Consider the following 19,187-nt stretch of genomic DNA (forward strand, 5'->3'; position numbering starts at 1 on the left):
GTATGCTCAACAGGAAATATCGAAAATCGCCAGACCTCTCACATTTCGCTCTAGAATTCGGAAGTGGGAAGATGTGACAGTGGACGAAATGTACGTGGTTTTGGCACTAATTATGTTGATTGGCATTGATCAGAGGCCTACATTGAGGTCTGTATTTCCCGGGGCGTCTTCCCCCCTCGGGGAAGAAGTCAAGACCTTACAGAAGGTGTGTGGTGTGTGCGAGAAAGGGCCACAGGAAAGATACTCAGTATTGGTGTGGTAAATGTGAGGCATCATTGTGTGTAGAATGCTTCAAAGCGTATCATACACTACTGAAATTCTAAACCACCTGCTTCCATTGCCGAGATACAGGGCGCTCATATTATAAGGTAAGATTATAAAACCAACTTTTAAGATCATTTTAGTGAAAGTTTCATGTTTATATCTCATATAATTTAAAAAATAATGATGAATAAAAGATTCTCGAGCAAAATTTAAATGGGCTGAAAATATTACCGCCGGAGAGACACGGCAGGGGAATTTAAATGACCACACTGAAAAATGACCGCGGTGAAGGGTTAATGTTGGACATAGTGGCACTGAAGAAGGTTTCTCAGCAGTTCTTCAGTTTAACCTGACAGTTCTCATTCCACCAAATGCTCCATTCTCATCTATAATCCAGGGTTGGCACAATACACTGACATAGCAAGTTGACTTAATCTCTCCCCACCCCATAAAAGAAATGACTACATGTATATAGAAGTGCAATGTAACCATGAGATGAAAGCTCTGAAATTATGCTGTTTTCATTTACCATAACAATGAATTGTCAAGAGTGAACACATTGCATGGCTGGAAGTTATGTGGTAGGTTATGAATGAGTGAGCAGTTTTTTGGTTCAGTGTATTGGGTCTACTGTGTGAGTATTGATAATATTGTAGTGCGGATGTGTCAGGTATAGTTGGCATATATCATGGTGTGTGACTCACTCACTCATGAAGTTGAGCCCTTCTAAGAAGCTGCCAATTGTGCAGCTACTCAAGAACTTCCCAGCATATTATGGAAACCGAAGGTTCATTACTGTACTCACAGGTGTCCTCCACTGATCCCTATCCTGAGTCAGATCAGTCCAATCCATATCATCCTATTCTATCTTTCTAAGATCCATTTTAATATTTTCCACCTATCTATGTCTTGGTCTTTATAGTGGTCTCTTTCCTTCAGGCTTTCTCACCAATATCCTATATGCATTCCTCTTCTCCCCATTTGTGCTACTTGCCCTGCCCATCTGATCCTCCTTGACTTGATCATTGTAAATGTACTTGGAGACGAGTACAAGTTATGAAGTCACTTATCATGCTCTTTTCTTTTAACTTCCCGTCACTTTATCTCTCTTTGGTCCAGACAGTCTCCTGAACACCCTGTTCTCAAACCCCCTCAGTCTGTGTTCCTCCTTTAATGTCAGAGACTAAGTTTCACACCCATACAGAGCCACAGGCAAAATTATAGTTTTATATTTTCTGATTGTTATGTTGTTAGACACCAGATGAGAAGACAAAAGATTCTGGAATGAATGATAGCAAGCATTACCTGAATTCAGTCCCCTCTTAATTTCCTCCTGAGTCAGTTTTTGATTTATTTCAGGTGTGGCTCTGTTTATGAAAACTTAGAGAGTTTCTTCCCTTTTCAAGATTCACACATGGAAGGTGTCCATGTAGATCAGTTCAGTAAATTGATGTTGAGAGGTGTAATCTGAAACCAACAGGATAACCCAAGTGGACACTTGATAGGTTAAAAAGAAAGGTGTATGTAGGTAAAATGTCAACTGGTTGAATTCACATCTCCATGCATAGCATAAGAAGTGTTTCAGGCATTTTTTTAATTTGGTAACAAAGTACACTTGGTCATCGACTTACGTCCACAAAAAATGAAAAAAAAAAGATGATTAAAATGTAAAAGTTTTAAAAAATAAATTATAAAGATGATAAAAAGGATAGAAATATTAAAAAATACTGTTAATAAATATATGGCCAACATACGACCAGATCAACTTACGACCTGTCAGTCAGAACAGAAGTCAGTTGTAAGTCGACGATCAAGTGTAATGGATTGTTTATGGTGTCACCTCGATAATGGACCTTCTTAGGAAATAAAAAGGAATATGTTAGATATGACATGAAACTTCATGGAAAAGTGTATCTTTGCAGAAGGCCTGTATAAAATTGGGTTTACATTTATTTTAACCTTTAACATACAGACTTTTAAATAGCCTGCAGCACTCTGAGGCTGGAGTTTAAATCGCCCAAGTCTTTAACATTGCGAACTTTCAGAATAAACTACATATTTTCCATTCTATGCAACATAGAAATATGAACTAAAAACAACCCAAAAGACAATAAAATTTTCTACATATACACAAAAGAGCGATTTTTACAAACGAAAATTAATGCTGATTATTTTGTCATGAAATGGAAAATATAATCTTTATTATGTTATGAAATTCCAGAGGACTTACCTGTAGTTTTTTTCAACCTTGAGACTCTGTGATATTGTAAATATAATCACACTATATTGAATGATATTTTGTTCACACTGTATGCGAGTTTGAAATGCGTCACTTCACAGTTTATGGTACATCACACTCCGATGTACATGTGCCACTTCTTGAAGCAGTCCGCGACACACAACGCAATATCACACTTTTTACAATAGAAAATGGTGCTCCTGCTTTTCTTGTTTAGCGAACAGACACCACGTCTTTGTTTCCCTTTTGTTGGCCAGTGTTGTGAATGTTTCACCTCCAGTCGACTCATTTGGGCCCCAGATAACCTTGGCCTCCCCGAGAATTGCCACTGACCATGATATTTGCCTTGTGTGATTGAAGAATCATTTTGAGGGAGGGGGGTTTCCAGCAAAATCGAATAAATTATGTTGATTGACAAAGCGACACACTCACCTGTTAGTAATACTCGCAAAATAGTGATGCAAAGTAATTATAATACTAGTCGAAAAGAGTGCCAGTCTGACGCTGATACCGAAAGTCACAGTGGCGAAGATGCCTTTTACTCACAAAGTAAGACCGGCTCAGTGGGTTTATACCTCTTGCAAGACACAAAATAAAAATGATATATAAAGAAATATACGAGTCTGACATCGACTTTTTAACTGATAAAGTAATATATGACAATCTGACAGTGACTTCCTAACTAATAATTCGCTACCGAAAACCAATCCCTGAATACATCACACTTCCTTGAAAGCTCTGGAAGCACTGATCTGCAAGCACAGATGAATATTTACTTATCAGTTCTCAAAAAAACTATTTGGCTCTATTTGGCTGACCAGGTCAGAAACGCTCATATCTAAATGTAAATAGTATTGAAACCAGTACCGTGATAAACGATTTCATTGTTCAGAGCTAATGAATGAACCACTGACATGATCTTGCATGGGTTTGTTTTGGTTTCAAACCCAAGATCAAACTGTCAGCATTCCCAAAGAGAGCACCTCCTGCCTCATATAAATATAACATTTGCCATAGCGGGGTGCTGCTTGCTGCAGATATATATAACATTCATCGTTAAAGGTTAAGGACTTCTTTACCCTTATGGTTGATATTCCTTCCTATGTGTACACTTCTTTAATGCAATGTGTGGAATCAATTACAGATATACTCTTTCTTAACATTTCCTTAATTAGTGATGCAGTGCCCACAAGCTGTTTTTGAATAGCAGCACTGTTGTGGTCTAAACATGCATGGATCTCATTACCCAAAGTGTATTATTTTTTCGAAACAGTTCCATTCTTGGTTGTATTTGTCTTTCTTCTGATAAGGAATGGCACTCACTGGTTTTGGATAACTTATAACAAATAGGATTCCTGTGTTAATATTTTCAGTTTACAATTTGTTATAGTGGGCCATTCTCTAAGGTAAGGTAAAATTGTCCCTGTGCTTAACTAATTAAGTGCTATGCCATGAAGGCGTATGGAGTAGTGGATGTATACATCCACTATTTCCTGACCTCGGCACTACTTGTAGGTGAGTGGTCAGCTTCATGCCCCGGCCGCTTTACCCCCAGGGAAAGAGCCAGCCCCCACCCCTCGATCATCTAGCCCGTAGCCCGTCACTATACCAACTGAGCTATCCCAGCTCCCAGGCCATTCTCTAGTAAAGTTATGTTGAAAACATTGTTTAATATCTGATGATGCATGACATAATTGTATATATATGTATGTTTTAGCATTTAGAAATAGTAAAATGTGATTAATATGCTTTGTTTTATTGATGGTAGTTTGTGTAAGTGTGATAATTTATCAGGAAGTTGTTTTTGAACTGTACGCACATGGTTCAGGTCACAGTGATCTCCATATGCTGTTGACTCGAAAGAATGTGCAATATTAAATGATGACACTACTTAATCCTGTATCCCTTTCATGGGTTCATGGGTTTCAAGGGTGTCTGACATCACTACCTCATGGGAAAATCTTTTGTAATCTTTTCATGGAAACTATACGTGGGTTTTTGAGAAAACTGCCTGTATGTATTGTTTATATAATCCCTAGTCAGAGACAGATTAGTGAAAGACATGCAGTGTTAGACTTCAGGTTCTCACAGCAGTGGCTGAGAAGAGTACTGTATTCTGGGATATGTCGAGTGGTATGGTAGATGTTTACTGACATTTTGGAGGAATGTATTCCCTCCAACTTCACAGTTGAAGAATAAGCCAAGCAGCTTTTGCTTTAATCCTGATTGTGGTGGCAGTACATTGCTCAAAAACTTATGTAGTCTAATAAACATCGTGGCATCACATTCGAGAAGATAGCAGTCTTTGCGTGTAACTTTGATAACAAAGTCATTTAAGAATGTAGCTCTCTGCCTGTCTAGGTCTGATCAAGCACATAAAATTCTGTGCTGCATTTACCAAGCTTGAAGGTTTCATATTTTGGGGCTGTCTGGTGCTGAATGAACTCGCGTTGTGCATATCTATAAGAAAGACACTGAATGTTGAGAGCGTCTTAGATTGAGGAGGAAGTGAAATCATCATATGAGATTTGAGGTTCTCATATCAGTGACTGTGAACATAATTGTCTTCTGGGGTATAATGTCATGTATATTTTTTTAAGTTAGTTATTTAATGGTGCTGTCAGGGTCGAGACTGTATAGCGCTGATGGTGCCACATAATTGGCTAAAAGTTTACTGATATGTGAGGGATGTGGCTGGAAATATATGCACATGCCTCTCATTCACCGTAGGTTCAAGACCACCCCCTGTCTTTGATTCTTTAAGAAATGCCAAGCATTTGGACCCCCTGCATGAGCACTGAACTTAGCCAGAAGTATAAGAAGCTAAATTTGTCTCTGTGCTTAACTAATTAAGCACTGTGCTATGAAAGTGTATTGGGGAGTGAATGTATAGATCCATATTTTCTTGACCTCAGCATTAGTTGGAGGTGAGTGGTCAGCTTCATGCCCCTGCAGCTTTATCCCTGGGGAAAGTGCCCCTGGTATCAATTTGATAAGAGGCTGGGTCGGCCCCAGAGCTATGTGTATGTGTATAAGGGGCGGGCCATAAAATCCGGTCCTTGTACTGTGACCTTTAGTGATGTATTGTGCTTCCCCTTTGGATTATCCCTTTATTAATCCTACACTTTGAATGAAATGTATGACTTTATTTATGGGGGCATCATAAAAGTCACTTGGTTCCTTGAAGAACTAACCCATGTGACAAAATCCTAAGTAAGCTATGGCCTCACACTCACATAGGATATGTGTGGTGGGCCTCAGAGCTGGACTGGAAGACATGGAGAAGAGGAAATTCTTCCTCCTACTGGGACTCAGACTCTGACCCCTCATTTATCCAGCCCATAGCTAGTTGCTATATCAATTGTGCTATCCTGGCTAGAAGTATAAAAAGGTAAAGTTGTCCATGTGCTTAACTAATTTAGCACTATGTCTTTATTGTATGGGGGAGAGGATGTCTAGACTCACATAACTTGTATAAAACCTGGTGCAAGGTAAGGACAGTTAGTGCAGTCTAATCATGAGCGTAGAGGTGGCATTTAGCAATCATATATAGGGAAATGTGTGAAACAGTGCGTTCAGCAGGCAATGCAGTACACAGGAAGATGAGAGTACAGTGGTGTACAGTTAAATGACAGTGAGCAAGAACATGCTGACATCAGGATCTTATGTGGATACTGGCAGTGAGTTAGGGACTATTCTGAAACACAATAAATATTACTACTGGAGTTCACTGTTATGCCCCGAACATGGAGGCAGCATATCCACCTGAAAAATCAGTACACTTTACCATAATTCACAGCATCATATCCAAAAAGAGGTATTCTCATGAGTTCATTATTTTTCTTCTTTTCTGATCTGACAGTTTGAATAGTTATGAAAAAGCACACTGTGGCTTCTGGTAGATTGTTAAGAGGAGTCACTTCTTCAGGTAGTCAGTACAATTCTGCTCTTAACGGCCAGGCTGCTTGCCCCCATCAAAAGAAAGCTTCACCATCAGTGGACTCTAATTAGAGCCCCTGAGAGATTTGTGGCTGCTTCAGGGATGTCTGTCGTTTCTCACATAACTCTGCATGTGAAGGGATGTAGACTTGTATTGCAAGGTCACCATTCGTCACACTGCACCCTCAGTGTCATGCAAGCCTTGGCTAGCAGAGTAGGTCGAGCATTACGTTAGGCACCACCTGTCTGTCCCGAACCTGCTGATTGCTGGGAATGCCATGAGGAGGCAGGTAGGGTGACTTAGTCAGTTCATGTCACAGACTTAGCACATAAAAGACATCAAGAAAAGTTATCATGATAGAGTTTATGTTTGTTGTGTATGAAATGCAGCCAGAAAGTTTGTGTGGTAATAATAGGGGACATACTGGCTGTGCCAATACGTTGCCTTGAAGTTGTTTTGTATCAAGTCAATACCGACAGTCCACTGATTTTTCTGTCACAGGAAACATTTATGGAACACCTGTTTCTCTAGTGGTCTGTAGGAAGATTCTGTTAAATTTCATTTATGCCAACAGAATATATCCTTTCTTTTCCTTTCAAGTAGTTTTTTCAAGTCTATAAAGTCTAGTTTTTAGACAATGACAGTTAAAAGCATGATACCTAGGCCTTATGTCAGCACTAACAGTTCATTTATGTGAACATCATCTAGTCAGCTGATCCCTTCTGTCATGATTTGTAACTTAAGCCTCTTTTACCAAGCATGACATATTTAAGGCTCAGAATGCCACTGACTGCGTGACTCCACCCACTGTTCCCTCAGCAGTCCACACTGGGACAGCCAAGAGCATACTTTTCTCATGTAGGCACAATATATGGCCTCAGCACTCATCACAACCTCTGACTGATAGGGCCAATCTCTGAAATGTTGGATTCTACAACTTGACATGGCTGTTTGCTAAGAAACTGTATTGTATGATTGGAATGCTTATATCATTAGCTGTATGATTTTTTGTTTTATCTCCTCAAATAGTATATATTAAAAGTCTTTGAGGTTTATGTTCTGTGATTCTTAGCTATTATGTTTGTTTTGTAGAAGTTATATGCTTGCTGTGTGCTCAGTTAATTTTGTAATAATGTTGTTGTGATTCATTTGTGTAACTCATTGTGCATTACAGAAGTGAATAAAGCAAGAGTCTGCTTCTGCAAAAACTTGAAATTGTAAAAAAAAGGGTAAAGCTGTCCCTGTAACAGGTCATGGAGGCCCATTGGGGTTGTGAGATGTTCAGGCTTCCACTGTTTCTAGACAGTTGGCTCACAGATGGTGGTGTGGTTGTCAGCCTTATGTGCCGGCTGCCCATAAAGAGTACACATCTGTTATAGTTTGAGTCAACTGTATAGTGTGACTGGAAGGATTAGGTAAATTGAAAAAATCCAATGACCACATCAGGAATCAAACCAATGACCTTTGAGCCTGTAGCATAGTGCCTCAACCAACTACAAGAGGGTTGGTAAAAATGAAGATTAAGACACATTTGTAGGTAAATGCTCTTACTGTAGTCAGGAATTTAAAATAATATTGTTTTTGGTAACAGGTGGCTATGATCGAAGAGGACCAGGTCGCCGTGATTTTGGCAGTGGTGGATTCCGGGATGGTGAACGTTTCAGGGACAGTTATGGGGACAAAGACCGTGGGTATGACAGCCGTGATGGTTATGGTGATCGTGGAAGATTTGGAGGAGAACGGGATGGCTATGGAGACAGGGATAGGTTTTTCAGCCGGCGTGGTGGTGATCGAGACAGGGATTTTGGAAGCAGAAGTGGTTTTGGTGCACGTAGGACCTATGGGTCTGGATCCGATTATGACAAAGAAGGTGGTGGTGGTGGTTTTAGAGGCAGAGATGATGGACCTCCTCCAGAAAGAGGTACTGACTTCAGCTCATTAAGTTTTATGTTTCTACATGTAGAATTTTAGTATTAATGTTATTTGACAGTCACAGAATTTGAAATGATAATGAACTCTTACAGCAGTGGAGGTTAGGAGTAGCATGGATAATTAAAAGCAGTGGAAAATCTGGGTACCATATTTATCTGAATGTAAGATGTGTTGTTTACTAATACTTGGGCATCTGAAAAACAGGCCTGTTTACATTTACACACTTTGAGAATACTGCACTTCTGCCCAGTCTTGTTATATTACTGGTAGTACTCTGTGGGTAATGTTAGTAGGATGGGATTTGTGGTTGTTTTGTAGTAGTCTCTCTATTTCAGTTCAAGGTCAAGGAAGTGTTTCCAACTAGGGGAAACCACCGCAGAAATGTGAAGTAGATCCATGGCTGCTTCATAGGCCTGTAATGTTAGCAACAGTCTGAGGGATAAAGTTTTAATGGGTGTAGTGTTTAATGTTGCTGGATCCACCCTTTCACATGCAACATGTCTTATATAAAACTTAAGTAGAAGTTATTCGCTTTACAAGTTTTGTGCATCACATAACTTTTTTAACTTTTTAAAAGTTTTTCACCACAAGTTTCAATAAATATTGTCATCATCAGGTTATAGTTGAGGAAACTGCTGTGCTTCTGTTGTCATGGCTTTGGTTATTACTATATGGTTCCCTCTGTGTGCATGTGTAATCACAGTCATGGATTGTTTTTCCTGTTGTGTTATGCTACACGTCTTTTATGTGTCTTGTTTGTATGTCAACGTTTATTTTTGTGAGAGCAAAAAGTAAATGCCTCAGTATAAATCATGGGAGATCATGTTCAAAAGAGAGGTTCTGAAGTGTCACAGATATCAGTATGCTGCTACAAAAATGAGCTTCAATTTAATGGTCATGAAGCATGCTGAAAACTGTGCTCTAGCACAAAAAACTGCAGCATTGCCCAAGTAAATGTTTAATGAAAGAGGAAGTTTAAAGTATCATTAAAGTGTGCTGATTCCACTCAGAACAATGCAAAGATTTGGAACCTTAGCAAAATGGGAAACGAAACCAATTCTAATATTGACGAAAGTTGGGTTTTTCCCCTGAAAATTAAAAATTAAAGTGGATCATCATCATATTTGCATAAATTATGTACATTATCTGTTAAAACATGTAATGAACTGTGGACTGTGGTTTATACTGTTTATGACGCTGGTCCTTATACTAGAAGATAGCAACACTTGTTCATTGTTAGTAGGCTCCAAAAACCAATAAAATAATAAAATTGATAGTTTCAACAGGGTGAGAGGATGTACAGTCTGTTGCAAATCATTATAAGGCATCAGTGATTCATACTATTGAAACAGGTGTGATTGGCAACACTTTAAATCATTACAGGAAGCTGTAGTCAGTACCTGAGTGGTTAATCTGCAAATCAGTTAATCCATCCATGCATAATTGAGAGAATGCTGTAGTTTATTATGATGATCAGTTTAGAAAATCCCCTGTTTAACATTTTTTATCCATTTAGAGCTCCCTTGGTTCATATTTGTGATCATTTTAACTGCTATCCTCGTATTTGTGTATTTTAGTTATAACCTTTAAGAGCCTAGCGACACCATATGGAGACCTTTAAAGTGTAGCCCAGTGGCCGTGCGACACCATATGGGTATGCGCAGTCCATGCGTGTGCACAGTGTTGTAAAATCTAATTTTAAGATAGAAATTCTTGTTCTCCTTGCATTATTTTTGGACACCCTCTTTATAAGTAGACAGTCTTCCTTTCTGCATCATCTAACTGAATGCAGAGTCCTACGTTGGAAGTCATGCACTTTGTCTGACTGTAACTCTGTTTCCCACGCGAAGAGCACACAGGACACCTCAGTCTCATATTAGAGGAAGTCGGCCAGTGATGTCGAGTAGCCTCCTCTAAGTGTAATGTGTATAAAACGTTGCAATTTCAACTATCCACCATGGCCTCATTTTGCATGGAAGAAGGCGAAATTGAGAGGCTGCTGATAAAAGACACCGATTCAGAATGTGGTACAGACGATTCTGAAAGTGGTGAGGAAGCAAAGGGGATATGTGGGGCTATTCCGAGAACAGTACCTCTGTGCGGTTAGTCCGAGATATACACAGTGAGAGTTTCTGCAGGACAAAGTACGATAAGACTTCGCCCACCCTCGTGCATACAGAAAGGTTCCGACATGACTGGAGAATGTGCAATACAAACATAAACTTCCTCCCCTTTTGCCAGATAAGACATAGTAACACAGGATGTCAGCAGCGTGCATTTATACTTCAGAAACGTTTTGTGCAGAAACTGTATTCATGTTTGCGGATAGACGCTCGAAATTGGAGAATTTTTTTTTTTTAATTAGTGTAACAATTTTTACAGATATTAAAATCTGTAAATTACAATATCTGATTCTATATTCTTTCTAGATAAAAGCAGTGTTTACTTTGTTGGTTTATCACAAAAATTGTAGAAATCACAGCATTTTCAGTAACATGCTTACAGTTTTTAATACTCTACAATGGCGAACATTTAAATTAACTCTGGCCTGCTGCCATTACGGGAAGTTAAATGGCCCGTCTCTTAAAGGATAATTGTTATTTTTTTTCCTGTAGCGGAACCTAGAAGTCGGCCACGACTCAATCTGCAGCGTCGCAGCAAACCCGAGGAACCTGTGGCCCCACAGGCATCCATCTTTGGAGGTGCAAAACCAGTTGACACAGCTGCCCGATTGAAGGAGATAGAGGAGAGACTGGAGAAGGAGAAGGGAGAAGTGCCACGGCTGCCCCCCAGAGACACAAGAAGTGAGGACAACAGGTATGCAGTATTTCATAGGTCTCTGAGCAACTTCTCTGTCTTCATGATGGTCTTAGGATGCGTGCTTGTTGACTTGTGGGTAATTGAAAATGCAGATCAGAACTGGATATAACAGTCCTATTATAATGATGCTTCCAACTATAGGGTTAGTAGATGGACTGACTTCCATATCAGGTATGTATGAGAATGGGTTTTCCAATTCAAGATGACAATTTTGAGAACTTCAGAGAATAGAGATGAGAATGAGACTCCTATTGCTAGACCAGTCCCTCGCTCCATAGTAGGAATAGAATGAGGCCCAGTAAGACATTTCCAGTGCCGTAGATTGGGCCTCAACCAGTAGGTCTTGAAATTTCAATTGAAGGATGTGACAGAAATTGCATACTTTATAGTACAAGGACTGTTGAGAAAGTAACCTTCATTTATTTCAGGGAAATACTGTACGAGCATGGGATAGCTTGAGCATGTGAGGTAATGTCACATGACTCATGGCGTTGTAAACTATTACATGACTGGTCAGGTAGTATTTGTTCTAATCTCAGCAGTGTGAATTATGATATGTACTGCAATTGATATTCCCACTAGCTGCGAAATTCATGCTCTTATCTACTTTCTTCATGCTAAAAACATGAGTGCTGCAGAAATCCATCTTGAATTGTACTAGGCTTATGGCCAGAGTGTAATGGGCGAAGGAACTGTAAGACAGTGATGTGGAATGTTCAGAGATGGGCAGACAAACAAATGTTCATGTTGAAGAGCAAAGTGGTTGGCCATCTGTAGTGAGTGATGGTTGATCTTGTTTGAAGTGTTGACCAAAAAATTTGTGAAAGATGGCAGTTTCACGGTTTCAGAACTTTCATGTGAATATCCACAGACAAGATTATCACAGTTAGTCTAGGCTATCACAAGTTTGGAGAACTATGCTGGTGCAAACTTATGCTGCTGGTAGAGCCACACAAGCCAGACAGATCAAAGATCAGGAGCCTGGCAAAGTGTAGTCAACTGCTCTTACAGGTTGTGGCTTAGGCTTAGGTGGTAGCCCATTCTCTCACATTGGTCTTTAGATAGTCTCTTATGTACGAGGGGGTACCCAAAAGAAACCGAACTTATTTTTTTTTAAACTTATTTATTCAAATTTTAAGCACAAACCTTCAATCCCCTTCAAAGTACTCTCCACTTACACTAATACACTTGTCTAGTCTTTTATTCCATTTTTCAAAACATTGTTTAAATTCATCTTTTGAGATGCTTGACAGCGCCTCCGTCGTTTTTTCCTTCACCTCAGCAACATCAGCAAAACGCTTTTCTTTCATGCCTCTTTTCATTCGAGGAAACAAAAAAAAGTTTTGATCATTACGGGACTCTTCTTTCAAAGCACAGCATGCTTCCATGCCACCTTGTTTTTGTTCAGCAGTCAGCAGTCGTGGCACGAATTTCGCAGCCACCCTTCTCATTCCCAAATCTTCTGTCAAAATTCGCTGAACTGAGCTCCAAGTCACTCCCGACAACTCCACAATTTCTTCAATGGTCCGCCGTCGATCTTCCTTGATGATTTCATGAATTTTTTCAACATTTTCATGTGTTCGGGCTGTGGAAGGATGACCAGAACGAGGTTTGTCATCAATTGACATTTCACAATTTTTGAAACGGGAAAACCACTCAAACACTTGAGTTTTCCCCATAGCATCGTCCTTGTATGCTGTTTTTAACATTTCAAGAGTTTCTGTTCCACTTTTCCGAGCAAAAAGCAGAATTTCACCACCACACGCTGTTCACGAAAATCAGCCATTGCAAAAAGAATCACACAAAACAGTTGTCACTATAAACTCTGCCGAAACTAGTCCTTACCTTCTGAAGCAACGGTAGTCAGCTTATCGACTCAGGAATGTTAGCTCTGTGCGCTCATAGCGGCAAAACGCGGTACTACAAAAGCTATGCCCACAAAAAAATTAGTTCAGTTTCTTTTGGGTACCCCATCGTACAGTACCTTCCCAGTTATCTGTATGCAGAATTTGTAGTTTGTGCTATCCCTGTACCTTTTTAGGTGCATTTTAATTTTAAAGAATGATGATGTAGATTAACCTTTAACGTCCGAATGTCAAGTATACAGGTCGCAAGCAGTAACTGGAGTTGGCTGAATGACCTGTTTACACGTCGCAGGACACATGCTCTCTTTGGGAGTGCTGGCAGTTTGACCTTGGGTTGGAAACCAAAACAAACCTATGTGAGGTCATGTCAGTGGTTCATTACTTAGCTCTGAACAAAGAAATTGTTTATCAGGGTACTGATTTCAATACTATTTACGTTTAGATATGACTGTTTATGACCTGCTCAGCCAAATATAGCCCAGCTTTGTTTCGAGAACTGGTGAGGAAATATTCATCAGTGCTTGCATGTGAGTGCTTCCACAGCCTTCAAGGAAGTGTGCCGCATTCAAGCATTGCTTTTCAGTTGCGAATTATCAGTCAGGAAGTCAGTGTCGGATTGTCTAATATTTCTTTATCAGTTAAAATGGCACTGTCAGACTGTCATATAATTCTTTGTATATCACTTTTATTTTGTCTTGGAAGAGGTCTAAATCCCCTGAGCCAGTATTACTTTATGAGTAAAGGCATTATCGCCACTGCGACTTTCAGTATGTGTCGCACTGGCACTCTTTTCGACTAGTATTATAATTACTTTGCATCAGTATTTTGCGAATATTACCAACAGGTGAGAGTGTCGCTTTGTTAATCAACATAATTTATTTGATTTTGCTAGAAACCCCCCTCCCCAAAGATGATTCTTCAATCGCGCAAGCCGAATATCACGGTCAGTGGCGTTTCTTGGGGGAAGGCCAAATTTATCAGGGGGCCCAACTGATTTGACTGGAGTTGAAAAAGTCACAACACTAGCCAACCAAAGGGAAACAAAGACGTCGTGTGTTTCACTAAATAAGAAAAGCAGGAGCACCCTCTTCTATTGTAAAAAGTGTGATTTTGCCGTGTGAAGTGGATGGTTTCGAGAAGTGGCACGCGTGTCAGTGTGACTATCATAGTGAAGTGACTGTGAACTCAAACTGTGAAGTGACGCAGTTCAAACTAGCCTACAGTAATATTATTGTATATAGAATGATCATATATACAATATCACCAAGTCTCAAAGCTGAATATCACAAGGCGAATATCATGGTCAGTAGCGTTTCTCAGGGGAGGTCAAGGTTACTTGGGGCCCAACTGAGTCGACTGGAGGTGAAACATTCACAACACTGGCAAACCAAAGGGAAACTAAGATGTATTTGTTCTCAAAATAAGAAGCACAGAAGCACGCTCTACTACGGTAAAAAGTGTGATGTTGCTCTATGTTTGTTTGGCTGCTTCGAGACGTGAGTTGTGCTATGCGTGTTGGGCTGCTTCGAGATGTTGCACACGCGCGTCAGGGTGTGAGTTATCGTAAATTGTGAAGTGACGCAGTTCAAACTCGCGTACAGTCTGAACAAAATATTATTGTATATAGTGTGATTATATTTACAATATCACCATGATTCAAGGCTGAAGAAAAAACAATGGGTAAGTCCTTTGGAATTTCATGACATATATAATAAAGATTATATTTTGCAATTCATGACAAAATAATCACAGTTAATTTTCATTTGTAAAAATTGCTCTTCTGTGTACATGTAGATAAATTCATTGTCTTTCAGGTTGTTTTTAGTTTTATATTTCTATGTTGCATAGAACGGAAAATATGGATTTTTTTCTGACGGTTTGCAAATTTAATTAATCAGGGTGATTTAAATACCGGCCACAGAGGGCTCCTGGCAATTTAAAAGTCTGTACGTTAAAGGTTAAAAATAATAATATAAGCAGATTTTTAGTGTATCTTCACAGGCCATAGTTGGCCCATCCATGGTGTAAATATGTTGGTTTAGCTTTAAAAATATGGCACAATGCGCACATATTTGTACATATTTGCATGCGTTGTGAATAGTAAATAAAATTGTGTTGATGTACAGAATGGGAGATGAAAGTGATTGTAAATTCCTGGGGAATTGCTGTATAGTGAACCTATACATGGTACTGAAAGTTTTCCAACCATGACAGTTGGTTTTCATTGCAAATTGATGCGCATTTTGAAAGAGTGAATGAGATGAAAAGGAAAGTGTAAAATTTTCTCTGAAATGCTGTATTTATGCAAGAAGGAGAGGAGTGTTTGGTATAACTGTTTATAAATATATTTACCAGGCTTAAAGGTCAATGTAATAGCTTCAGATACTTTTCCTCAGGTTGCATAAATCCACAGTGGTGAATTTGTAACTCGTGACTTTGTGTTGAGCCTGACTGCATTGTGGGAATGTCATGAATCGTATCTGGTGGTATTTCTAACAGTTTTTGTATGAGAAGGGGGAATAGGAGATTCCATACTTTGATAAGAATAGTGAGACCCAGGACACCCCTTGCTGAAGTACCTTATGAAAGTAGCCACAAGTTTAATGATACGTTTTGCTGTTGTGTCCCTGAAATAGGCGGGAAGAACGTGTCAGCAGGCCCAACTGTCAGTTGCGTGGCCTGCCCACATCCACACACTCATGTGAGAGGTGGGTCATTAGCTTTCTTGTCAAATTTGACTCCTGCAAAAAAAAAAAAAGGATTGATAGCTGTTTGTGATGTTTGTATTGTATCAAGAGAATTTTTTTATCATTTCAGCAGCTTCTGTATTTTGATCCATCTGCTTTAATAGTGGTTGCATATTTATCATCTGTTTGGCATGCAGCATCATTCTTTTTGATTGCTTGTTTCATTCTTTTTAGTTTGCCTCCATTTTGCTAGAGACGTACAAAATGTCCCAAGCATTTTAATGTTAGTGTACATAAAGGTAAGGTAAAGTTGTCCGTATGGTTAATTAATTAAGCACTACAGCATGATGGCATATGGGGGAGTGGGTGTATAGATCCACATTTTCTTGACCTTGGCACTAGTTGGAGGTGAGTGGTCAGCTTCACACCCTGGCTGCTTTACTCCTGGGGAAGAGCCCCTGGTACCTATTGGATAGAAGGTTGGGTGGACCCCAGAGCCAGTCTAGATGATGTGGAGAAGAGAAAATTCTTGACCCTACTTGGATTTGAACTCCAACCTCTTGGTCATCCAGCCCGCAGCTAGTCACTATACTGATTACGCTATCCCGACTCAGTGTACATAAAGTTTATGTAAATTACTGTCTTTTGGGGTGTGATGCTGTGTAGTCTGGTATATATTTACTGTTCTTGAGGAAACTGTTGCTTCTGTCATCAGGGTAGAAGAGTAAGTAGAGCATGGAAAAGAGTGATATTGATGTAAGTAGAAGTACAGCTGGGTCTGGGACCCTGAGGGACTTGGTAGGAATAAGGAAAACAACGTGAAAACGAAGAAAGTCTGTCCATAACCCTCCCATTGTGCCTTTACCACTGTTCATTGTATAATATTGTGATATGTAGACCCATTTCCCAGAAACGGCTGTGTAAACAAACAACAGTACCATAGCGATTGCTAGGGAACAGCTTTGTTATCACATTTCCCTGGAAATGAGGGAACACACAATAATGGAAGAAACTTTTCTGTAGGATCCATTCCAGGGCTGTATAGTGAGGATTAGTAGTTTTGTTGAGGCAGTTGAGAGTTGCATTTGTGAGGCGAGAAGCTGGTATCTGAAGCCAGGGATAGTTCAGGAACCCAGAAGAAGGGGAACATCTACTATTGAAAGCCACTACCAGACAACGGCTAGTGAAGACTGAGAAAACTTCATGTGTGTTGTAGTTACAGTGATCTGCATAACTCAATGAGGGTCTGTCATAGCTATTTGTAGTTACATTCTGTAAGTGTTCAGTAAATCCAAACCCCGTCTATAGTCACACTTACCTTGCATGACAATATTATGTTGATCAGTAAGTACTTGGAATACATGACCTTCACATATGTCAGATGCCATTCGACCAAACCTGGCTGATGCCTCACTCACAGTACATTCTGCATTCTTAAATGCCATTGTCAGGTGAGGGTTTGAAAGGTGGCGAACTGAGGAGGTGTGCAAGTCATGAGGATAGCCACAGTTCTTTTTTCTTTTCACCATTCTCATTTCCCTTAGTGGTTAGCTCAGTGTCTCGGTCCTCACTCTACTTCTGAGTACTAGGGAACAGATTCCTCCAAAATGTTGGTAACATTAACCAGACTTCATAGTGTCCCATTCAAGAATACAGTAATTTTCAGTAACTGGTCTCAGATCTTGTTTAATGCTTATGAACATTCTTGATACAAAAGGTTTTTTCTTTTCACACCATAGCATTAAATGTGGCCTCTTCCCATGTCTTTTAATCAACTTCCGTAGTCTGTGTGCAAGACTTATTGCATCTACATTTAAAAGTTCAGCATTCAGTCCGTCTGGTCCTGAAGCTCTGTTACTTTTTGTTTTTAAAGCTGTAAAATTCACCTCATCCAAGGTAGATATTGGTATTTCTTCATCTTCATCAGTAGATGCTTCTGTCCACTACGGAGGCATTTCCACATTATCAAACTGTCATACCATACAGATTCTGATAGTAGATAGTGACAGCAGAAGTAAAAACTGGTGCCGTTACTTCAGTGATACAAGTGAAAAACTGGCAGTTCAAATAATTGTTGCTGAGATGTAGGTTATGAAAAATTTTGTTTTAATGATTGAAAATGAAGTATGAAATCAAAGAAAATGCACCCTTTTAAGAGTCACATTACCAAGATTGATCACCTCTGAAACCTGGAGCTACTGTGATACAGAAGGGAGGGCATGGTAAGGTGAAGATGGCTGTTGTTGTGTAAGGCCCAAAACATATAAACCACTCAAACTGGAAGGTATACTTTGTATGGAGGGTAAAGTTTACATAACACATTAAAATATGCCGTTGAGAATGTGCATACTTTGTGCAAGTGATATGCATTTTGTTGAACTTTTTGAGAGAAATTATGTTTTACAACCTAAAATTTATGTAATTTAGAATGTGTGATGTGTATTGTCTCTGAATGTTTATGCTAATGCTATTTTGTTTCTCTATGTAAACTACCATATCATTTTAACATTTTGCATGTCAGGATAGCGCAGTTGCTATAGCAACTGACTATGAGTCGGATGACTGAGAGGCCAGAGTTTGAGTCCCGGTAGGGTCAAAAATTTTCTCTTATCCAAGTTGTTGAGACCGGCTCTCTGGTTCACTCAACCTCCTTTACAATGGTTACAAGGGACTCTTTCTCAGGGATAAAGTGGCTGGGGTGTGAAGCTGACCACTCACCTCCAACAAGTGCCGAGGTCAAGAAAGTGTGGATCTACGAATATGTAACTCATTTCATTTCATGAATTCACTTTGTAGCTTCATAAATAGTAATGAGATTTCCAGTATTGTTTTGTGTGTGGATGCTTGTGCATCAGTTCTGATTTGGCAGTGCTTTCATGTGCTAAACATGCTTGCAATGCTGTTTTCTTTAGGAAATTACATATATGCTTGCTCTTGTGGATTGAAAAAGTTAAGCTGTATTCAACCTTTTCTCACAAATTGACCATGTCACTGTCCCCACTGGGGCAGCTAGGAGCCACACTTTGTGGACATAAATATAACAGTCCCTGAAGAAGCTGAGACACCTTTGGAACCATTGCATATTAATTCTTGCTGAGTGCCAGAAAGAGTGCATTGCATACAGTTTCTTTGAACGTTTCAAATTAAGTACTGAACATCAGTGAAGAGAAGGAGGGGCAAGTGATATGATTATTTAAGCTTGTACAGTAGTTGGTAGGCTTTCTTAATTGCCTCACTGTACTAGAGTTAAGAATGTTGTAACCTCTTGTTGGTTATTTCATTTAAACTGTACCACTTCATGTACTTGATGTCTAGCAGTATTTTCTTCCTGTTGTTATTATTATTATGTTCTGCGTGTATTCTTCAAGTCGGACTGCTAAGATGTGGGACCTGTTTCAGCTGCATCTGAGGCAGACATAAAGTTGTCCACGTGTTTAATT

At 39.5% G+C, this 19,187-nt stretch overlaps 1 protein-coding gene across 3 annotated transcripts in view; it reads left to right on the top strand.

Annotated features, from left to right (window-relative positions):
- The window catches only part of LOC111864501 (eukaryotic translation initiation factor 4B), a 48,123-nt gene that overhangs the window by 4,124 nt on the left and 24,812 nt on the right, over positions 1-19,187 (top strand). For 2 of the 3 annotated variants that reach the window (XM_023851783.2, XM_023851784.1), the window contains exons 6-8: positions 8,035-8,364; positions 10,991-11,192; positions 15,697-15,768. In XM_023851783.2, the coding sequence (XP_023707551.1) occupies positions 8,035-8,364; positions 10,991-11,192; positions 15,697-15,768 (604 nt within the window). The remainder of the gene's footprint in view (positions 1-8,034; positions 8,365-10,990; positions 11,193-15,696; positions 15,769-19,187) is intronic. The other variant, XM_023851785.2, reaches the window with a different exon arrangement.

This window comes from Cryptotermes secundus, unplaced genomic scaffold (assembly GCF_002891405.2).
Source record: "Cryptotermes secundus unplaced genomic scaffold, Csec_1.0 scaffold854, whole genome shotgun sequence".
NCBI lineage: Eukaryota > Metazoa > Arthropoda > Insecta > Blattodea > Kalotermitidae > Cryptotermes > Cryptotermes secundus.